Source organism: Myotis yumanensis, unplaced genomic scaffold (assembly GCF_028538775.1).
Source record: "Myotis yumanensis isolate MYYU_CA2020_CCGP unplaced genomic scaffold, mMyoYum1.0.hap1 SCAF_17, whole genome shotgun sequence".
NCBI classification, from domain to species: domain Eukaryota; kingdom Metazoa; phylum Chordata; class Mammalia; order Chiroptera; family Vespertilionidae; genus Myotis; species Myotis yumanensis.
Genome location: NW_027223768.1, coordinates 34,840,878 through 34,860,824, shown reverse-complemented (window position 1 = coordinate 34,860,824; position 19,947 = coordinate 34,840,878). Strand labels below are relative to the sequence as shown.

General features: G+C 56.9%; 1 protein-coding gene across 17 annotated transcripts in view; it reads left to right on the top strand.

Moving 5' to 3' along the window:
• The window catches only part of NFASC (neurofascin), a 178,695-nt gene that overhangs the window by 132,467 nt on the left and 26,281 nt on the right, over positions 1–19,947 (top strand). For 12 of the 17 annotated variants that reach the window (XM_070397228.1, XM_070397229.1, XM_070397233.1 and 9 more), the window contains 9 exons: positions 447–548; positions 825–1,022; positions 2,101–2,171; positions 3,914–4,136; positions 6,042–6,157; positions 7,821–8,025; positions 9,729–9,851; positions 11,542–11,715; positions 14,073–14,087. In XM_070397228.1, coding sequence (XP_070253329.1) covers positions 447–548; positions 825–1,022; positions 2,101–2,171; positions 3,914–4,136; positions 6,042–6,157; positions 7,821–8,025; positions 9,729–9,851; positions 11,542–11,715; positions 14,073–14,087 — 1,227 coding nt within the window. The remainder of the gene's footprint in view (positions 1–446; positions 549–824; positions 1,023–2,100; positions 2,172–3,913; positions 4,137–6,041; positions 6,158–7,820; positions 8,026–9,728; positions 9,852–11,541; positions 11,716–14,072; positions 14,088–19,947) is intronic. The other 5 variants (XM_070397243.1, XM_070397240.1, XM_070397236.1 and 2 more) reach the window with 3 other exon arrangements.

The window sequence follows — 19,947 nt, the reverse complement described above, 5'->3', positions numbered from 1 at the left end:
CCACACACCCTCTGGCTCCTGCCCCTCAGAGCCGTGGCATACAGAGTAGAAAATAATAATCCTGAGAAAACGAGACAAAGTCCACATTCCTCGCTGGCTTTCCTAAATGTGAACACGCGTCTAGTGAAAAGCATTCCCAAGTGCTTGCCCTCCAAGATACCTGCAGGAATGGGATGGCCGGTCCGACTCTCTCTGTTCCCTGCATCCTTGGGTGCTCTTGGAGAGGGAAGTGGGACTGGAGTCTCCTCTTTGTTCTCCCTTGACCCCCTGAGGGAAGGGGTGGTCCCTGTGCTGACCCTCCAGGGCAGGCTGGGTGTGGGCCCTGCTGTGGTGGCCTCCACCCTCCAGGGACCTGTCCATGGGTGTGGCCAGGGCTGGGGCCACCACAAGGAAGGCCTGGCTCTAATTCGGGAGTCCTGCGCGGTGTCTTCTCCCTCTGCTGCCAGGACGGCCGGACAGACCTCGGGACCTGGAGCTCACCGACCTGGCCGAGAGGAGCGTGAGGCTGACCTGGATCCCAGGGGACGATAACAACAGCCCCATCACAGGTCAGCCAGGCCCTGCGCTCCGGGCCAGAGAAGAGGGTGGGGCAGCTGGGAGCTCGGAGGCCTGGCCCTGGCGTCGGTCCCCGTCCGCCTCACTTGGCCCGTGCCCTGGGCTGTTTGCAGACCCCACGGAAGCCTTGTCTCCCTTTCAGTGTCTTGATAGGAACCCTCCCTGTGCCCCCTCTACCGAGGGAGGTTATGGAGAGAATGAAAACCATGGGGGATGCTTTCAGGAAGAAGTCAGCCCCTGAAGCAGCTGACTGTCTTCCTTGCCCTCAGACTATGTAGTCCAGTTTGAAGAGGACCAGTTCCAGCCAGGGGTGTGGCACGACCATTCCAAGTTCCCAGGCAGCGTCAACTCGGCCGTCCTGCAGCTGTCCCCATACGTCAACTACCAGTTCCGGGTCATTGCTGTCAACGAGGTCGGCAGCAGCCACCCCAGCCTCCCGTCCGAGCGCTACAGAACCAGCGGCGCCCGTGAGTACCCGAGGGCTCACCCACGGCGGCACTGGAGCAGGCACCCTGAGCTCCCACTGGGTGCCCTCAGCCCCCAGCCGTGTGGATTTGGGGCAAGTTTCTTAACGTCTCCAAGGCTTGGCTCCCTCATCTGTACTATCAGCACGGTGCCAGAGGGGCTGTGGTGAGGATTCCATTGGAAATGCAAGCACTCGTGTTAACTGTCATTTTTATTATTACTAATCCTGTATAATAAAAGGATAGTATGCAAATTGTCCCCTCGACCAGGAGTTCGACCAGGGGGTGAGGCCGGTAGGGGGAAGGGAGGGAGGCCCCAGCCGGCAGCTGCTAAGGACCCTACCAGTGCACGATTTTCGTGCACTGGGCCTCTAGTGTTATTAATAATTTCGATGGTCTGCTTGAAAGAGAAGAGCTGTGGCAAACACTTGCAGCAGAAATGTGTGACCCGGTATTTTATCAGATTTCTTTTCCTGGGTAATATTTAGATTTCTGAAATCACACTGGCTCATTGACATCCCCAAAACGTTAAATGCTGGGGTGAACCCGCCTGCTATTAAACATATTTAGCGGCTGATCCACAAAGGGGATGATCCACGAGTTGGCTATGTGGGCATCTGAAGTGTGAAAAGCCCCATGACAAGTCTGTCTGAGAGGCATTGCAATTGAGAGGGGTTAATGAGCTAGGACCAGTGGTCGGCAAACTGCGGCTCGCGAGCCACATGTGGCTCTTTGGCCCCTTGAGTGTGGCTCTTCCTAAGCCTTAGGAGTACCCTAATTAAGTTAATAACAATGTACCTACCTATATAGTTTAAGTTGAAAAAATTTGGCTCTCAAAATAAATTTCAATCGTTGTACTGTTGATATTTGGCTCTGTTGACTAATGAGTTTGCCGACCGCTGAGCTAGGCAGACACGTCACACACGTGAGACACAGCAGAGCATGTTCCATTGCCCATGGACGGGAGAGCAGAGAGACACAGAGGAACAGCGTAGGAGAGACCAGGCGGGTGGGAGGGAGCCAGGTGCTCACTACGCCCTGAACACATTGAACTTGAACTTTGTGCCAATTTGGGTTCCAGCCCCTGAGTCTAATCCCAGCGACGTGAAGGGAGAGGGGACCAGAAAGAACAACATGGAGATCACGTGGACGGTGAGTGTCCCCCAGCCCAGCCTCGAAGGCAGCATTGTGCACCTGGGACCCCTCGCCCTTTATGCCTTTGACACCCTAAGGCCACAGGCTGGCTCAGACGGCCTGGCTGGTTTGGTGGCCACTCCTCTGCGTTGGGCGTCCAGAAACCAAGTGGGAGCGTTAGACAAGATTTAGGACAGGAGAGAGGAGCAGAGGTGGTTGGGGGCAGTCTGGCAAAACCATAGAGAGCCAGCAAAGTAAAACGGGCTTCTTTCTTCAGAAGAAGGAGGGGTTGAGCCCTAGCCGGTTTGGCTCAGTGGATAGAGTGTCGGCCTGTAGACCAAAGGGTCCTGGGTTCGATTCCGGCCAAGGGGATGTACCTCGGTTGCAGGCTCCTTCCCAGCCCAGGCCCTGGTCAGGGCGAGTGCAGGAGGCAATCAACGATGTGATTCTCTCACATCAATATTTCTCTGTCTTTCCTTCTCTCTTCCACTCTAAAAATTAATGGGGAAAAAATCCTCATTTGAGGATTAAAACAAGAAGAAGGAGGAGGAGGGGTTGAGATTGGACTGGGAATGACTGGGCATAAACACCGTGCTCGCATGGGTGTGTTCTGGGTCCTTTCACAAGATTGCTGGGAGCCAGGATAGGTCGGCGGCTGGCGTTGTCAGCGTAGACTTTCTCACAGTCAGGACTAGAGAACTCCAGGCCAGGTTTAAAGAATCCCATCTTCACTTTGGCTCACTGACTACATTTCCAAATCAGAATTGGATGTGTCACCTCAAAGTGACTTCCTTAAAAAATATATTTTTATTGATTTCAGAGAGGAAGGGAGAGGGAGAGAGAGATAGAAACATCAATGATGAGAGAGAATCATAGGTGGCCTGCCTCCTGCACTCCCCACACTGGGGCTTGAGCTTGCAACCTGGGCATGTGCCCTGACCCCTGACCGGAAATCGAACCGTGACCTCCTGGTTCATAGGTCAACGCCCAACCACTGAGCCACGCCGGCCAGGCGTCAGAATGACTTGTTTTCAAACTTGGCTGCTGAAATGCACTTCCGTGCTGTGGCCATGCGTCATGGAAACAGGACACACAGGGTTGGGAGTCCAGACCATCCCCATCCTGCCGAGGGCCTGGTCTCCCAGCAGCCTCAGCAGCAGGGCCTGGCTGATCCTAGATGCCGGCACATCCTCGGGGCTGTGCAGGGTCTGCTCCAGGTCCACACTCCATCCTGTGCCCTGGGACTGCTTGCCGCCGGAGCAGGCCCTTAGGGAGCAGGGGACAGAGCTCCACCCACTCTGAGAGGGCTGGGACCTGTTGGGAGGACAGAGCAGACCTGCCTGCACTCAGGAGAGAGAGCTGAAGTCGGCTCTGTAACTTTGAGTTCACGGGCAGGAGGCATGCAGTGGCTAACCCAGAGCTCATGCCTTTCTGACTTTGGAGAATATTATATTATCATCCATATTTTTTCTTGTTGCTCCACCGTAGGAAAGAGGCCTGTCCAAAATAAGGCCTTTGCTCCCTATGCACTTGCACACGTGGGAGTCACGGTGATGAGGTCTTGGGGGACGCCTTTGTCACAGAAAATCTGTGTGCTGCTGGGTTCATGGGACTCGGCTCTTGGAGGACTCCATGAGGGTGGGGGCTGGGCAGCGTTGGGCAGATCTGGAGGGGTGCCTGGGGGAGAAGGAGACGAGCTGTGGGTGGGTCTGGGCCCCCACCTGCCCCTCCACCTCTGCCCTCTGTCTCTCCCCGCCCAGCCCATGAATGCCACCTCCGCCTTTGGCCCCAACCTGCGCTACATCGTCAAGTGGCGGCGGAGAGAGACTCGAGAGACCTGGAACAACGCCACGGTGTGGGGCTCCCGCTTCGTGGTAGGGCAGACCCCGGTCTACGTGCCCTATGAGATCCGAGTGCAGGCCGAGAATGACTTCGGGAAGGGCCCGGAGCCAGACACGGTCATCGGTTACTCCGGGGAAGATTGTGAGTATCTTCCCCCGGCCCCGGCCTGGGACCCTCCCGGCTGGGCTGCATAAGGGCCACGCTCACAGACTAGGGACCTCGGGGTGGGTCGTGGGACTTCCCAGAACCGGGAGGACAGCTAGTTCCCGGGAAAGAGGAAGCAGTGACCTCCATAGCAACAGATGGGCCCTCATAGTGTCGGGAGCGGAAGTGCGTCATCTGGAGACCAGTTGAAATTACTCAGCGTCATCACCTAGCCCAACACTCTCATTTGATGGATGTGAACACAGGCCCCGCGAGGAAAATGTTGGCCATATTACACAACAGCAAGTGCTGGGCGTGAAACTCGAACCCAGGCCTTCTGATCTGCCCATTGCCAGTCCCCGCTGCACCAAGAAAGACTTCAGGACTGTGTGTCCCGAGGAGCCATTAGCTCCTCCCAGGAAGCAGGGCCACGGGCCAGACTCCTCCCCCGGCCCCCCTGGGCAGCCTTCGGGGATGGAGAAGGTCTGCAGAGCCTCAGACTGGAGCCACCCAGACCAGCCTCCTGCCAGCATTCCCAGGGATGCCCTCACCCTCAGAATTGAGCATAAAAAGAGAAGTCCCTTAGGGGCTTGCACTGGGTGAATCAATGAGATTCTGGACATATATGTGGCAGCAGGTGCCTGGTGGCTTCTTTGTCCCCAGCACATCAATCCAGTAGACAACTGAGCAAGGCAGGAGAGGCAGTGGAACACCACCCACGCCCAGTTAGGGTGATTTGTACCCCAGTGGGTCTGGGTCTGATCTAAGAAGAGATCATGGTGGGGGGTGGGGGCTGGGGAGAGTATAGGGAGGAGTGGAGTCACAGGGGCAATGCTGGAGTCAGGGGCCGGGCCAGCAATGTTTGAACAGTGAGATGGGAAGAAGTGAGGGTTCGGCCCTGTGCCCCACTTTCCTGGAGGTGATTGTGGATTGAAGGAGATAAGTGGGGGGCAGGGGGGCAGGTCAGCAGGCCCTCTGTCCATCCCACTTCTCATCTCCATGGTGGCAGACACTTCTGGACAGGAGACTACTGGATGGCAAGTATGGAATGGGCAGCATCTGGTCATGAACTTCATGGACCGCCCCATAGTCTCCATTGCATCTGTCTACTCTGTGGCCTCTGCTCTGATGGAGTAGAGGGGATGAGGCCGAACTGCTTCTGCAGCAGAATGGAGAAAGGGGGCAGGAATCAGTTATGGGGGAGGGAGTGGCCCTCCCATTCCAGGTAGTCATGGATAAGGTGCCTTTATTCTGGTGGTCATATTTCCTGGCAGGAAGCAAATGCCACTCAAAGCTGACTATTTCTGATGTAAGCACAGCACTCAGGGGAAACAGCACAGTATGGTGACCACATGGAGAGCTAGGGGATGACTCTGAGCCTTGAAGGGACAGAGGGTGGGTGAGTCACCATGCCATCGAGGGCCACCCACAGGAGCCGGGGCCTTGGGCAGAAGAATGCAACGCTGTCAACCGTCAGCCCCACAAGCAGGCGGCAAGGGGCATAGCTACCTCTCCTGCCCCAGGATCTCCTGTTGGTGACTCCTATTGGGCAAACACATCCGGAAACCTGAGAACAAGGGAGCCCAGCTGACTTGGTCCAGGAAGGGCAGCCTCCTGGGACATGCAGCAGGGTGGGGAAGGGTGGAGAAGCAGTGGAGGGGCAAACGGAGACGGCCCAGCATGTGAGGGTAGCAAACCCCACCCTCCTACCTGGGCTGCCACCCTTTTGTTCTGAGCCTTTCCCCACTCCTCCAAGCACAGTCTGATGGAGAAGACAGAGTCCCTACCCTCAGGGTCCAGGGTGGGGTGGAGGTATGGGCAGCAGAGAAAAGTTGAGGGGAACTTGGGGTCCTGGGGCCAACCCTGCCGGCATAACCTGCTCTCTGTCCCAACACATTGCAGATCCCAGGGCTGCACCCACTGACGTTAAAATCCGAGTCCTGAACAGCACAGCCATCAGCCTTCAGTGGAACCGCGTCTACTCCGACACGGTCCAGGGCCAGCTCAGAGAGTACCGAGTGAGGAAGCCAGCTCCCAGCCCCGCCTAACCTCCCGCTCCATAACCAGGGCCAGGGGTAGCAGGTGCAGGCCATGAGGTATTTGGAAAGGGGCCTCGGGGTTGCTGTGGAACCCAGAGTTGATTCAAGAAGATGATGTCTAGGGTTAGCTCCTCAAAATTATACTCATATATATATACATGGACACACCCCCAGGTGTGTCCTGCAGCGGATATGCTGAGAGAGTGTGCTCAGCAGAAAATCACGTGAAGGGCGGTGGCTTGGGTGGAGGTTGCATCGCACGCCGTGCCTGTAAGGCGTGAGTGGATACACGCGCGTGCACAGAAGCTCTGTTGAAGCACCACTGAGCTACACCCTGCCTGCTCCTAATGGTCCCCCCTGGGCTGCTTGCCTTTCCCGGTCTGATTATGCGAAGCCTCAACTAACAGGTGTAACCGCTAACAGGGTGCAAAGGCCTTCCCTGTGGTCGCAGCCACGCCGGGTGATCCAGCACAGGGGTCATCCCGGCTCCTGGCTTCTGGTCTTCCTGCCTGGAAGCTGTTCCTGCTCAGTCTTCTCTCTTGTTTGAAAGGGTGAGCTGAGTTGGGGGAAAGGGAGAGAAACCCAGGATAAGCCAGGCTCTTCCTAGGAATGGCTCTGTTTAAAAGGGGCCTGGGAAGCGAGGGAGGCTGTAGCCACGGGATAGTCACACAGGTTCTGTGACCTCAGAGGTCATTGATGGAGCGTTGGCTGGTGGATAATCAGGGGCAGAATGGAGGGGCCGGTCTCTTCTTGGGAAAAGAATGTGTAAGTGCGGGGAGGCAGGCAACATGGTGTACACTCTTGAACGAGCTCTTCCCTAACAGTTGGCTTGTACCTTTAACCTACTTGTCTGGAGGTTTTTCTGGCTAAAGGTCCCTCTGGGTGCCCTCTTAAGTCTGGACTTCCTCCTTATCTTGCCGATGGAGGCCTAGGTGGCGCTGGTGTGGCAGCCTCACCTGGCGCTTCCTACCCACTGCTAACCAGACCTCGTGTCACACACGCTCTCAGCCTTACCTGTGACACTGCCACCGTCCATAGGCCATCCTGTCCCAGCTCTTGCCACCAGGCGGCCTGGCATCTCACTGCCTTGGACACCGATTCTAAAGGTCTTCAGACAATGTTAAAAGCAACATCTGACTTCAAAGTGTTAAAACAACCCTTTCTCATATTCAGACTTGTGGGGGTAGCCCGCTATTTTTCACCTCCTCCTGCCGCCAGTCTTAAACCGTACTAATCCCACTCAGGGGACTCGGCCTCTGAGCCCGGGACAGAGCTTGCCATGCTTGGACCCTTGGCTGGTATTTGTGGTTTTGGCACAGACTCCCTGAGCAACCGGGTCCCCAGCTTCGAAATAAGGCTCATGGTGGAGCAGCGCAGCTGTGAGCCTGGCCAGCTTGCCTCTCCTCCAGAGAGGCGATTGAAACCAAACACCCTGTTTCTTGTTTGACATCAGTTCAGACTCGCTAGTGGCTAGCGCACGGGGACGGTCGGCCACCTCCCCGGCCCTGTGTGGGACTGATGAGTTCATTTGGGATTCGGAGCCTGTGGCAGCAAAGGGAAGACCGGTCACTACCACCACCACCACTAACCACTAACCCAGCTCTGCCTGACGCCCCCTCACCGGCCTGCTTCTGTCCTGAAGGCCTACTACTGGAGGGAGAGCAGCTTACTGAAGAGCCTGTGGGTGTCTCAGAAGAGACAGCAAGCCGGCTTCCCTGGTGACCGCCTCCGGGGCGTGGTGTCCCGCCTCTTTCCCTACAGTAACTACAAGCTGGAGATGGTTGTGGTCAATGGGAGAGGCGATGGGCCTCGCAGTGAGACCAAGGAGTTCACCACCCCGGAAGGAGGTAGGTCTGACCTGCAGCTCTTCGGGGTGGGGCAGGTCAAGGTACCAACATTCAGGTGGACATGGAGCAGCTCCGCTGTGGCTTGGCACGGACAGCACCAGTTGACCTCTGCATGACCTCAAGGAGCTGATGACCCGTGAGCTGAGCAGCTCCTACCATTCCCACATGGCACCGTGTCACCTGTCTGGCCTGCCCTGCTGAGGTTGTACCTCAAGAGAACACTTGTGTAGTCTGATGACGTGATTCCAGACGGGCATACAGACTGACGCCCAGGGCACTGCGGGAGCTTGGGCTGCCTGCAACCTGAGGCTGAAGCGGTCACCCTGACCACCTAGAGGCATCGGTCAGTGGACCAGCAGCCAGGACCTGCAGAGCTCTCCCCACTGCAATCAAGAAGCTTTCGCTGAGGTCGTTGGCCCGCGGGTGCCGTGGCCCTGCAGAGGGGCGCCTGCCGATTGCAGGTTCATGGTTGGAGGCAGACCCCCACAAAGACCCTAGTCCATCTCCTGTTCTAGCCAATCTTTTCTCATCAGCTTGGCGCCTGCCGATTGCAGGTTCATGGTTGGAGGCAGACCCTACAAAGACCCTAGTCCATCTCCTGTTCTAGCCAATCTTTTCTCATCAGCTTGGCGTTTTCTTCGCCCATTTCTGTTTCTCCTCCCTCCCTTCTCAGCTGTTACTTTCCTCTTCTCTTCCTCCTCTCTCGACCCTCCTTCATTCTTCCCTCTTTCTTTCTTTTCTTTTTAATCTATTAATTTTAGAGATAGAGGGAGAGAGGGAAACATTGATTTGCTGTTCCACTTACTTATGCATTCATTGTTGATTCTTGTATGTGCTCTACTGGGAATCAGCACACAACCTTGGTGTATTGGGATGGCGCTCTAACCCACTGAGCTAACCGGCCCCAGCCCCTCTTGCTTTCTTTATTCCTGTCTTTCCTCCACCTTGTTTGTGTTTGTGTTTTTGTTTGTGTGTGTGTGTGTTTTTAATGTGTTTTCAGGGAAAGGAAGAGAAAGAAAGGGAGAGAGAGAAACATCAGTGATGAAAGAAAATCATTGATCTGCCTCCTGCATGCCCCACACTGGGGATCAAGCCCGCAACCTGGGCATGTGCCCTGACCAGGAATCGAACCGTGACCTCCTGGTTCACGGGTCGATGCTCAACCACTGAGCCACACCAGCCAGGCTTGTCTTGGTTTTGATAATCAGCCTCCTCTCATCTCTCCTGCCCCTCACCTGTCCACGTGCTCCATCTGGGCTTTCTTTCCTCTCCCCGCCGCCCCCTGAGCCCAGCACCCTCAGCTCAGACTCGTGGGCCTGCCGCTTGGACCTGGAGGTGAGAATCCTTGTATGAGGACACGGAGCCGCGGCCTCCATAGGAAACAGTGACAGTTGTTTCCCTGCCTGAGACGTGCTCTGCCCCTCTTGGAGGTATCTTCGCAGCATTGGAGCCTAAGGTGCTGAATCCACGGCAGTTGCTAAAGGAACCCTCGATTTACTTCTGCCATTTAAACAGAGTCGGAGCCAGGCTTGTCCTGAACTGGGGGAGCCCAGGATGGGCCGTGGGCTCTGGCTTGGCAGCTGCCTAGCGTGGGGGTTGCCCAAGTTCAGCGCCTTCATACTTGTGCTTTGTTTTGTTTTCCTCATCCTGCCCGCCCCCTCCCGCTCCCCCTCACCTCCCCCACTCTCTTCTCCTTCCCCAAGTACCCAGCGCCCCCAGGCGCTTCCGAGTCCGGCAGCCCAACCTGCAGACAATCAACCTGGAGTGGGACCACCCGGAACACCCCAACGGCATCCTGACTGGGTATTCTCTCCGATACCTGCCCTGTACGTTTTGCTCTGCTTGCTCTTAGCTAATCTGGGAGTCAGGAGCCCTATGCTCACCACTTTGCCTGAGGATCCCAGGGGCCCTGGAGTGTAGATAGAGGGCACTGCCAGGGGAACAGCTCCCCCAGGATTAGGGGAGGCAGTTGAGACTCAGCCCTGCTTTCCTAACACAGGTCCCTCTAGTTGCCTGTGTGACAAAGGGAGCTTCTGGTCTAATGAGGGGTCCAACCCCAGCCCTCGGGAATCCTATAGTCCCAACACCTACAAGTCTAGGAGAGGGCCCCTCCTCTGACAGAACGGCATCCGATGGGGTAGTCAGTGCCCGCACAGGACTCCACACAGCACTTGGCCACTCAACAAGGTGTCAGTTATGGGAAGGCGGCTGCATGGAGACCTGGCGAGAACTTGGAGTGACCCCATCAGGAGCTCACCTCAGGAGTTCAGTGTCACCCTGCAGGGACAGGAGTGTCCTTGCATTTGAAAAACGTGACCCCCTCTGCCCTCTAAAGTAGGCGATGTTGCCACTCAGTAGGATGCTCTAAGGCAGTGGTTCTCAACCTTCTGGCCCTTTAAATACAGTTCCTCATGTTGTGACCCAACCATAGAATTATTTTTGTTGCTACTTCATAACTGTAATGTTGCTACTGTTATGAATAGTAATGTAAATATCTGGTATGCAGGATAGTTTTAGGCGACCCCTGTGAAAGGGTCATTCGACAGCCAAAGGGGTCGCGACCCACAGGTTGAGAACCGCTGCTCTAAGGGCTGGGTATTGTGTTAATGATTTCAACACATTGCAGAGGAGTCACGAGAATTCTCATGTTTTTCTGTCCTAAGGCTTGTGGCCAATCATGAGAATTCGTTAAAAGGATATTAGCTTGTAAGAACATGTAACAAATAACTCCAAAATGCAATGGGTATTTAATTTTAAAGCGTGCCTTTATGTAAAACATTTTTTGTACTCGTTCAGTAGAAACTTACTAGTATCTGGCCCCTGGGTAAACCTAGCAATAAAGCTACTGGTCCACAATGTGTTAATGCCCAGCTGTGTGCTGTGTGCTGCTCCAGATCCAGCCTGGGTGACCAGAGATGTACCTTCGAGGTACCCTGAACAGGCTTTTTACAAAGGAAGCATTAAGTAGAAGCTCTAGTGCAAGCATGTCAAACTCAAAGGCCAACACAAGCCAAATAAATGAGGCCTGTGGCCCCCGGGCCATGAGTTTGACATGCTTTCTCTAGTGCAGTGGTTCTCAACCTTGGCTGCACATTAGAAGATTCCCAGGTGATTCTAATGTGCAGCCAAGGTTGAGAACCACTGCTCTAGTGGCTTTGCCCTAGTTCTGTTTGAAAGGAAGAAAGAAAGAAACCAGTACGTTTCGTCTTGTTGAAAAGGCTCGGGGATGGTACACGGAGTCTTTCAGAATCAGCCGCACAACTTTGCAGTGAGCCAGAGGTCACAGGATGAGTGAAAAGTAGCAGCCCTGTGTGTCCTCAAACAGCAGAAAAGAGCCCCTGCCCTGCAGGCTGCCTTTGCCCAAATCTCCCATCCCCCGAGCCGTCAGGTGCTCACGTGGGGCAGGTTTCACCGTATCCCTTACAGCTGAGCTGGGAAGGTTTGCAGCTGCAGGTTATACAACTCATCGCGGTCAGCATTGCTGAAGGTCAATCCCACGTGCCTCTCTCCCCCCAGTTAATGGAACCAAACTAGGAAAGCAGATGGTGGAGAACTTCTCTCCCAACCAGACCAAGTTCACGGTGCAGAGAGCGGACCCCGTGTCACGCTACCGCTTCACCCTGAGTGCCAGGACGCAGGTGGGCTCCGGGGAGGCGGTCACGGAGGAGTCACCGGCAGCCCCGAATGAAGGTAGGTGCATTGCGGCGGCCTCGGGATGACAGGGCCCCGCTAACTCAGAGGCCCAGAGAAACCCTCTGACCTGCCTCCTGGCTGCCCGGCCTCCGGGGATGGAGAGGAAAGGAGGCTGCAGGTCCTTCAAGGGAAGCAGGGAGCCCGTCTTGTGTGCTGGCAGGTAGGTTGGTGCTGGCGATGTATGTGGACATCTCAGGTCCCTTGTCATCAGACCCGGGTCCCCACGGTGCCTTGACTTGCTCAGCCTCCTTCGGGGGGGAGGGGGGGTACGGAAGAGACGCGAGAATGTGTGTTGGAAGTAAATAGGCTAATGAACCCCACGGGACAGTGAAAGTGCTCACCTGTTTAGGGACAGGAGTGCTATTACAGTTGAAACGGGGTGTGCTCTCTGCGTGGGTTCAGGGAGGCCGGGGAGAGAGCTACCTGCCCGGAGCACGAGTCGATGACATCCCCCCTTGCAGCCTGAACTGAGTGAGTTGTCAGGCTGCGGAGAGGAAGGGGAGTTGGGAAACAGCCATTTGCCAAACCGGCTTCACAAAGAGCAAATGGGTCCATCTCCTGGGTCCTGGCGTCTTCCAGGAGCCCAGCAATCCCCGCCGGAGCTGCACTTGCCAGAGAGCTCCACTAGAGGGGGCTCCGGGCCCGCCTGCACACGCCGACTGGTCTCAAGGAGCCTTTTTCCGGTTTGTGACTATAGAAGCTTTGATATCAGCAGATCCCGTGTGAAAGGAGGGACCCCACGGCCTCTCCAGAGGTACAGTGGGCCCTTCACAAGCCGTTTCTTGAGCACCCACACTGTGAGGTGCTAGACACCGTGCCAGAAGTGGGGGGCTCTAGGCAGTCAGCTCACACCGTCTAGAAGGGCGACCAACATCCATGGGAATGCCCAGTTGCAGTTTAACACGAGGAGTGTTATGTTCAGATGGGGAAGGTGCCGTGGTTGTGGTTGTGCGGGGGCTGGGGCGTTGAGGCTGTGAGGGGAGGCTTCAGAGGAGAGGTGATGTGAGTGGGGGTCCTTGAGGCTGGCAGCAGGTGATCCTGTCTCGTGCTTTCTCCAGAAGGCTGAGGTTCAGCAGCCCGATCCTGGCTCAGACTGGGCCTCCAGAGAACCCTACCCCACCCAGGAGAGCATCAGCCCCTCACTCCCGGGGCTGCCGGGCCCTGCTGCTTCTGCCGTCTTACCCCGGGCTCCCAATTCAGCTTCATGAGCAGCCCTGCATCCCTTCCCAGGCCCTGCTTCCCTGGCCAGCGGGCCAGCGGGCCAGCACCAGGGTGGGGGAGCGGGTGGAGGTGGGCAGCAGGAGCTGGAGAAGGGCTTACAGTCCTTTCTGTGGCCCTCTCTGGTCTCGTAAACCAGGAGTGAGTCACACAATAAGCTCCCCTCCCCGTTTGGCCTTCCAACCCCATTGGGTGGTTTATTAGGGCCGGGAGGCTTTGGGTGATACCGTAGGTGCTGTAATCAAAGGCCTGGCCAGACCAGAGGTGATGCACTTTCTTGATTACTTAGCTCTAAGGAGCTACATGAAGAGAACCTCTCCTCCCCATCTCCACCCGGGATGGAACTCAGACAAAGACCCATTGTCCAGCCCAGTGACCACCAGGGAAAGTTCCACAGCCCCCGGCGACAGGAGGACAAAGACTTTCTTCTCAAGCCAGGGATTTGCAGCAAAGTCAGGGATTCCTTTTAGGGCTCCGTCCACAGTTGGGTTTCTGATTTCACAAAGCACAGCTGGTGGGAAAAAACGGGGCAGCAGAGAAAATGGGGGCCTCAGGGCTCTGGTCTGTCCCCGCTCCCAGGCCTTCCCCGGCTGAGAGAGAGTGGAAGGGTTCAGCCAATAGGCTCCCCCTTCTCCCATCCACCTCAACGTTATCCAACATCTCCCCCCTAAGATCCCAGGACCATTCTTTTGTCTGGGGACGGTGTCCTCCTACACCACCTGCACCCTCAGTTCCTGGCATCGGGGAGAATCACCCAGCCTGCTGCCTCCAGGCCAGGACATCCTCTTGGTGGAAAACCCAGGAACATAGCTCTCCAGGTGGCCTGTGCCTGCCACCACCTCTCTGATGATAGCCCTTGAGTAGAGGCAGAATCAGAGTGTATTGGAAAAGCCTCCAAAACCCAGGTGGAAAGTTTCCTGTAGAAACGTATCAGACCCCATTGGAGTGGAACATGAGCCCCAAACACTAGCTGGCCTCCTCAGGGCAGTGGCCAGCACCTGGCCACACTGTCCGGTCAGGTTTGAGCCAGAGCCTTCTCTGCCTGTTGCCCTGTGGTTTCACCTGTATTCTGTTTTCTCTTCCCTCTCTTCTCCTTTCTCCCTCTCTCTGGCCATCTTGGGCGCTGTGTTCTGAAGCTACTCCAACCGCAGGTACCGTACCAGCAGCGGAGGTAATGGGCATGGCATGGGATGTCACAGGTGGAGCCAGCCAAGGCGGAGAAGGAGGGAGAGGCTCGGAGGAAAGCATGCTCCAGACTCACCCTTTCAGGGTTGGGCAGCCAGACTGTCAGGGAGGATGTGTGTAGGGGATGGAGCCAGAGTCAAACGCATTCTCATCCCTCCACTTACTATTTATTGACAAGGGGGATGACTTAGAAGGGCCCCCCCACACACACATGGGCTCCACCCCTGTTCTCTGGAGCTGCCGCCTTCTCTGAAGCTGAGTGATGACTTCCTTGCTCCACCTGGGCCCTGGCCTAGGCTTGACATCTCAGAGCCCAGAGAGAGGGTCACAGTCTGTGCCCCGAGAAGGCATGCTGCACCCTGAGTGGGCACAGCCAGCTCCTGTCCTCTGTTCAGGCTGCATGCCCGGAAAGGGTGACACTGTGCATGCTGGCCTTGCACGCTGCATGGGGGCCCGGCGCCAGCTCTGCCATCTCCCGTGGGTTCTGGTCCGTGAGAACCAGTAAGCATATCTTTGGACAGAGGTGGGTGCTCCAGGTTCTGGAGTATCTGGGCGCCATGGGCTGACGGTCCCCTCACCCTTCCAATCCCAGCTCCCAGGAGGGGTCAGTGTTAAGAACAGCCTCCACTCGAGTCCTGGGAGGTTGCTGCACACAAGTGAGGCGCTGGGCAGGCAGGTCCCAGCTTAGCAGCTGACCTGCTAACCACGTTCCTCCTCTCACGTCCTCAGGTGTGGGCTGGAGGGACATCAGAGGGGGCTTCACCACGGAAGGCCTGTCCTCAGCTGGAGACACTGGGCAGGAGGCCCAGGTCCATTCCCCTGCCCTCTGAAGCTGAGAACAAGGCTCGCCTGGCAGAGCAGAGGCTGTGGGGCCAGGGCTTCCCGGAGCCTCCTCAGGCTCCAGGCAGCGGGGAACCTGAGGGTTGGTTTATGGAGAGGATGCCACCTTGCCCGATTTGGTTTCCTGCCCACCTTCACACCTTTACCCCCACCCCCATTTTAGGTTGATTCTATTTCTGTTGCACACCCTGCTTCCTTCAGTTTGCCTCTGTTTTGTCGGCCAGATCTGGGGGTGGTGTGCTCTCATCCCCCTCCCCTCCTGCAATTCTCTGGGGGTTGCTCCGATTTCTTGATTCAAGTTTGCAGAGGAGTCTCCTCTGGGCCTGTTTCGGCGGGTGCACAGGGCAGCCTGAGCGGGCTGGGTGAGGATGAGACAGGGAGGGCGCCCGGAGCATCGGCTAGAAGCTCATTGGTCAAGCAGCTCCTGGCCCACCTACCCCGCTCTGGCACCCGGGACCCAAGGCAGGTGGGCCTGGTGGCAGGGAGTCTGCCTTGCTCACAGGGCAGCCATGCCAGTCTGTGCTGCCCCTGTCCAGAGTGGCAGTTGCGAGGGGGATGGGTGTCATTCCAGACACCCCACTTGGCACTTCCGTCTAGAGAAGGTCCAAGCTCTTGGTATGCAGAGTGGGCGCAGGGTCTCTACCATCAGTCAGTGTGTGTTTCCAGGCTCTCGCTTCGGTGGGACATGGTCGTAGAGGCCCTGCCCTTTGTAAGGAGCCACGCTGGGATCTCCAGCTGCTCTCAGCCTTCCACGTGCGAAAACCTCTGCGTAACCTGCAGACGGCAGGCAATGGAGCCCAGTGGACCTGATTTCCAGCCCACTGTTCCCTTTCCTCTCATCCTCCCCAAACCTGGGTGGTTTTCCCCAAACGGATCCGTTTGAATCGCACCTGGTGAAGGTGATCCCTCTCGTGCTCCCGTGCTTGCTGTCCCTCGGGACTGCTGCCCATCGGGCCTGGCCATCTGTGGTTGGGCCAGCCGGGCCGTGCACCCTGTGGGCATTTTGGGACTGAACCTTCCACCTGGAAATGTCTGGAAACTACTGCCCTCATCTCTGACTCGGCTGAGATCTGTAATTGTTGGGTAGGCGGCCCATGACAGGTCTGGGTCTTTGCTCAGTTTTCTCCGTCTCCGACGAGGTGTTTGTTCCTGAACCTGAGGAAAACCTTCGGCCATGGCTGGGCTGCCTCCAGGTGCATCAGGCCACCCGTCAGGTACACACTGCTTTCAGGTCGGGGTCCCAGGCTCCCAGTTCTCTATCCCCCTTCTTCCCAGTTGCCAGGCTGGTGGTCTCCACTGAGCACTGGCCAGGTGGTTCTCCGGCCCATAGCACCTGCTGTGGCTGGAGGTGACATCCTAGCAACATGTCGGTCCAGCCTGGGGGCCACTCTGTCCATAGCCCCGCTTCTGGGCTTTATTTCCATTCTGTCCTCTACCTGGCCCCCAGGATGGCATCACCTGAGCCCCCATTGACCTGAGCACCGGACATGTTCCCCAGGGGAAACCTTCCTTCTTCCTTCTCCTCCCTCCTCCTCCTCCCTCCTCCTCCCTTCCCCTGTACACACCTCCAAACTCACTCACCTGCCCCTCTGCCACACCTCCAAACTCACTCACCTGCCCCTCTGCCACACCTCCAAACTCACTCACCTGCCCCTCTGCCACACCTCCAAACTCACTCACCTGCCCCTCTGCCACACCTCCAAACTCACTCACCTGCCCCTCTGTCACACCTCTAACCTCACTCACCTGCCCCTCTGTCACACCCCTAAACTCACTCACCTGCCCCTCTGTCACACCTCTAACCTCACTCACCTGCCCCTCTGTCACACCCCTAAACTCACTCACCTGCCCCTCTGTCACACCCCCAAACTCACTCACCTGCCCCTCTGTCACACCTCTAACCTCACTCACCTGCCCCTCTGTCACACCCCTAAACTCATTCACCTGCCCCTCTGTCACACCTCTAACCTCACTCACCTGCCCCTCTGTCACACCCCTAAACTCACTCACCTGCCCCTCTGTCACACCCCTAAACTCACTCACCTGCCCCTCTGTCACACCTCTAACCTCACTCACCTGCCCCTCTGTCACACCCCTAAACTCACTCACCTGCCCCTCTGTCACACCTCCAAACTCACTCACCTGCCCCTCTGTCACACCCCTAAACTCACTCACCTGCCCCTCTGTCACACCTCCAAACTCACTCACCTGCCCCTCTGTCACACCCCTAAACTCACTCACCTGCCCCTCTGTCACACCTCTAAACTCACTCACCTGCCCCTCTGTCACACCTCCAAACTCACTCACCTGCCCCTCTGTCACACCCCTAAACTCACTCACCTGCCCCTCTGTCACACCTCTAAACTCACTCACCTGCCCCTCTGTCACACCTCCAAACTCACCTGCCCCTCTGTCACACCCCTAAACTCACTCACCTGCCCCTCTGTCACACCCCTAAACTCACTCACCTGCCCCTCTGTCACACCCCTAAACTCATTCACCTGCCCCTTTGTCACACCTCCAAACTCACCTGCCCCTCTGTCACACCCCTAAACTCATTCACCTGCCCCTTTGTCACACCTCCAAACTCACCTGCCCCTCTGGTGAGTGGGCCTCTCGCTTGCCTCTGTGCTCCCTGTCTCCGGCCTGTCCAGCCATGGGAACGGAGACACAGCTCGTGAGTGGTCAGAGTGCTTATTTGCCAGTTGTGACCTCCAAGGTGACTCCCGTGATGCCTGGGAAGCAAAGCATTCCTTTCCTCTCATGCCCTCTGGGTCTCCTCCCACTGACACCTGAGACTGTTGCCTCTGATCCCAGGAAAGGCAACCAACTAGCCATCATCAGAGAGTCACTTCCTTTCTGTCACTCTTGGCAAAGGGACCATCAGGCGGAGGACAGGACCACGTGAAAGCATCCTCAGCCCTTTCATTCCTGTCTCTGACCTGCAGACCCAGGGAGAACTCGCTCTAACCGCCTCTCTCAGCATCTCCGCCCCTAACGCCGCTCGCGGGGGCCCACAGGGTCGCCTGTGTGAGTGTGAGTGTGCGTACTCTGCACGAGGACCAAGGTGCACGTGAGAGTATGTGACAGAGGGTCACGTGAGAGCGTGGGGAATGTAACTCCACTGTGTGTGGGCAGGGAGGCCCAGGTCTCTGAGCTACACAGAGTGGGATGATTTAAGTTAAGAGAGTCGTTGCAGGTGGGTTTTTTAATGACACCTTTTAAGTAATTATAGAAAAGGGAGGCCTGTGAACATTGTATTTGCCAGAAACTTTTAGAGAATACACCCTTAAGGCACCAAATTAGAGCAGTCCTGGCCAGGGCGGTCCACGCCTCTCGAGGCCCCTCCCAACAGCAGGAGCGGTTGTGTCCATGGCCCATGGGCTTCCATGGCCGTGGGCGCCGCCAGGACCCGGCCTGGGAGAGAGCCGACCTTTGCCTGCTGGGTCTCGGGCTCTCCCATGGATGTGTCTGTCTGTCTGTCTTGGTGGGTGAGGTAGATGAAATCCCTTATGCTGAGCTTTTATAGCACTGAGCCTCCCAGGCCTGGGGCTGCCTGGGACTGAATATATCCTTGAATAATGTCTATGAGATGCGGATTACCCCCCCACCCCACACACACACCTTCCTGATGTCTGTGGGTTGAGTGGGGCCTAAGGGACCTCCCACCGTCAGCCTGGCCTCTGCCCAGGAATCCCCGGAATGTGTGAGAGTCAGCTGCCCAGTGTGGCTTCTGTGGTCAGCGCCCTCGGGGCCCAGCAGTGCCTCTGATCCTACAAGTAGGGAAGTGACCAGGGATCCCAGGAACAGTCCCCGCTCTGTGGGGCACTTGTCCTATCGGAGGCCAGGCATGAAAGGGCTCTTGTTGGTCGGGCTCTTGCTGAGAACTCTCAGGATCTCCATCCTCCCCTGAGAAAAGCACTCTGGCCGTTTTCTTTCTGGCTCCCTCCCTGGCCTGGCCCCCTTTTACGGGGGATGAGGGGGATAGTGTGGAGATTTGCAGCAGGACCTCTGTTCTTTGGGGGTTAGAGCTGCCTACGAATGTCTTAACATCCGGCCCCCTGCCCCTGCCCCGTTAGCATCCACACCAGCAGGTGGACTGTGATCAGACCACAGAGAGGGAGGGCGGCTCTGTCTCCTCAGGCCCTCAGGCCATAGCAGGATGGGATCTAAAGGGCAGTCCTGTTAGCTTCCAGGACCCTTCGTAGAGGGAGAGGGCTTTTGGAAATGTGGCCACACACGGACTGAGCCCCGAGGGCTGACCTCCGGGGAAGGTTAGCTTTGGGTGGAAGATGAGAGCATGCGTGCGCACAGATGCAAAGCCCCTGACGGTTTGTGCAAAAAAGAAGACACAGCATGTGTCTCGCTTGCGATTCCATTTGTGTCTGCTGTGGGCTGGGAGGAGGTGCTTCCATCCGTGCCCTTTCCCTTGTTCTAATGCAAAGGGAAAGGACTTGGGGTGCCTGGACCCCAAATGTCCTAGAGAGAAAGGCAGTTACTGCAGTCCAGGGTGGAATGGGGTAGCTGCGGGGGGGACGGCCACTGGCGGAGAAGGGAGGAGAGGCCGGGAGGGTCAACAGCGGAGACGGGGAGAGGCCCAGGCAGGCTTCGCGGAGGGGAGTGTATCCTCTGGCATTAGAACTCAGCAGGCGGGGGGGGGGGGGGGGGGGGGGGGGAGGGGGGGGTAAGACAGGTAATTTGGGGTGAGTGCTTGGGAATGGCAGGCTTCCCGGCGATCCTGTAGGGCAGGAACCAGCCGTCTGCCCCCCTCCAAGGCCAGGCTCCGGGTCTGGGTCGACATGGTGCTGCTTGGCCTGTGTATGGGTGGCGCTGGCCTGGGACCCCATGCCGTCGTCCTTGAGGTCTGAGCGACGCGTCCATGTCCCTTCCCATCCTCTCCCCTGCCCTGGGCTGGATGCATGCTGGATGCTTTGAGCCACACAGACCATGAGAAGAAAATGAAACGCACGGGGCTTCATTCTCTTC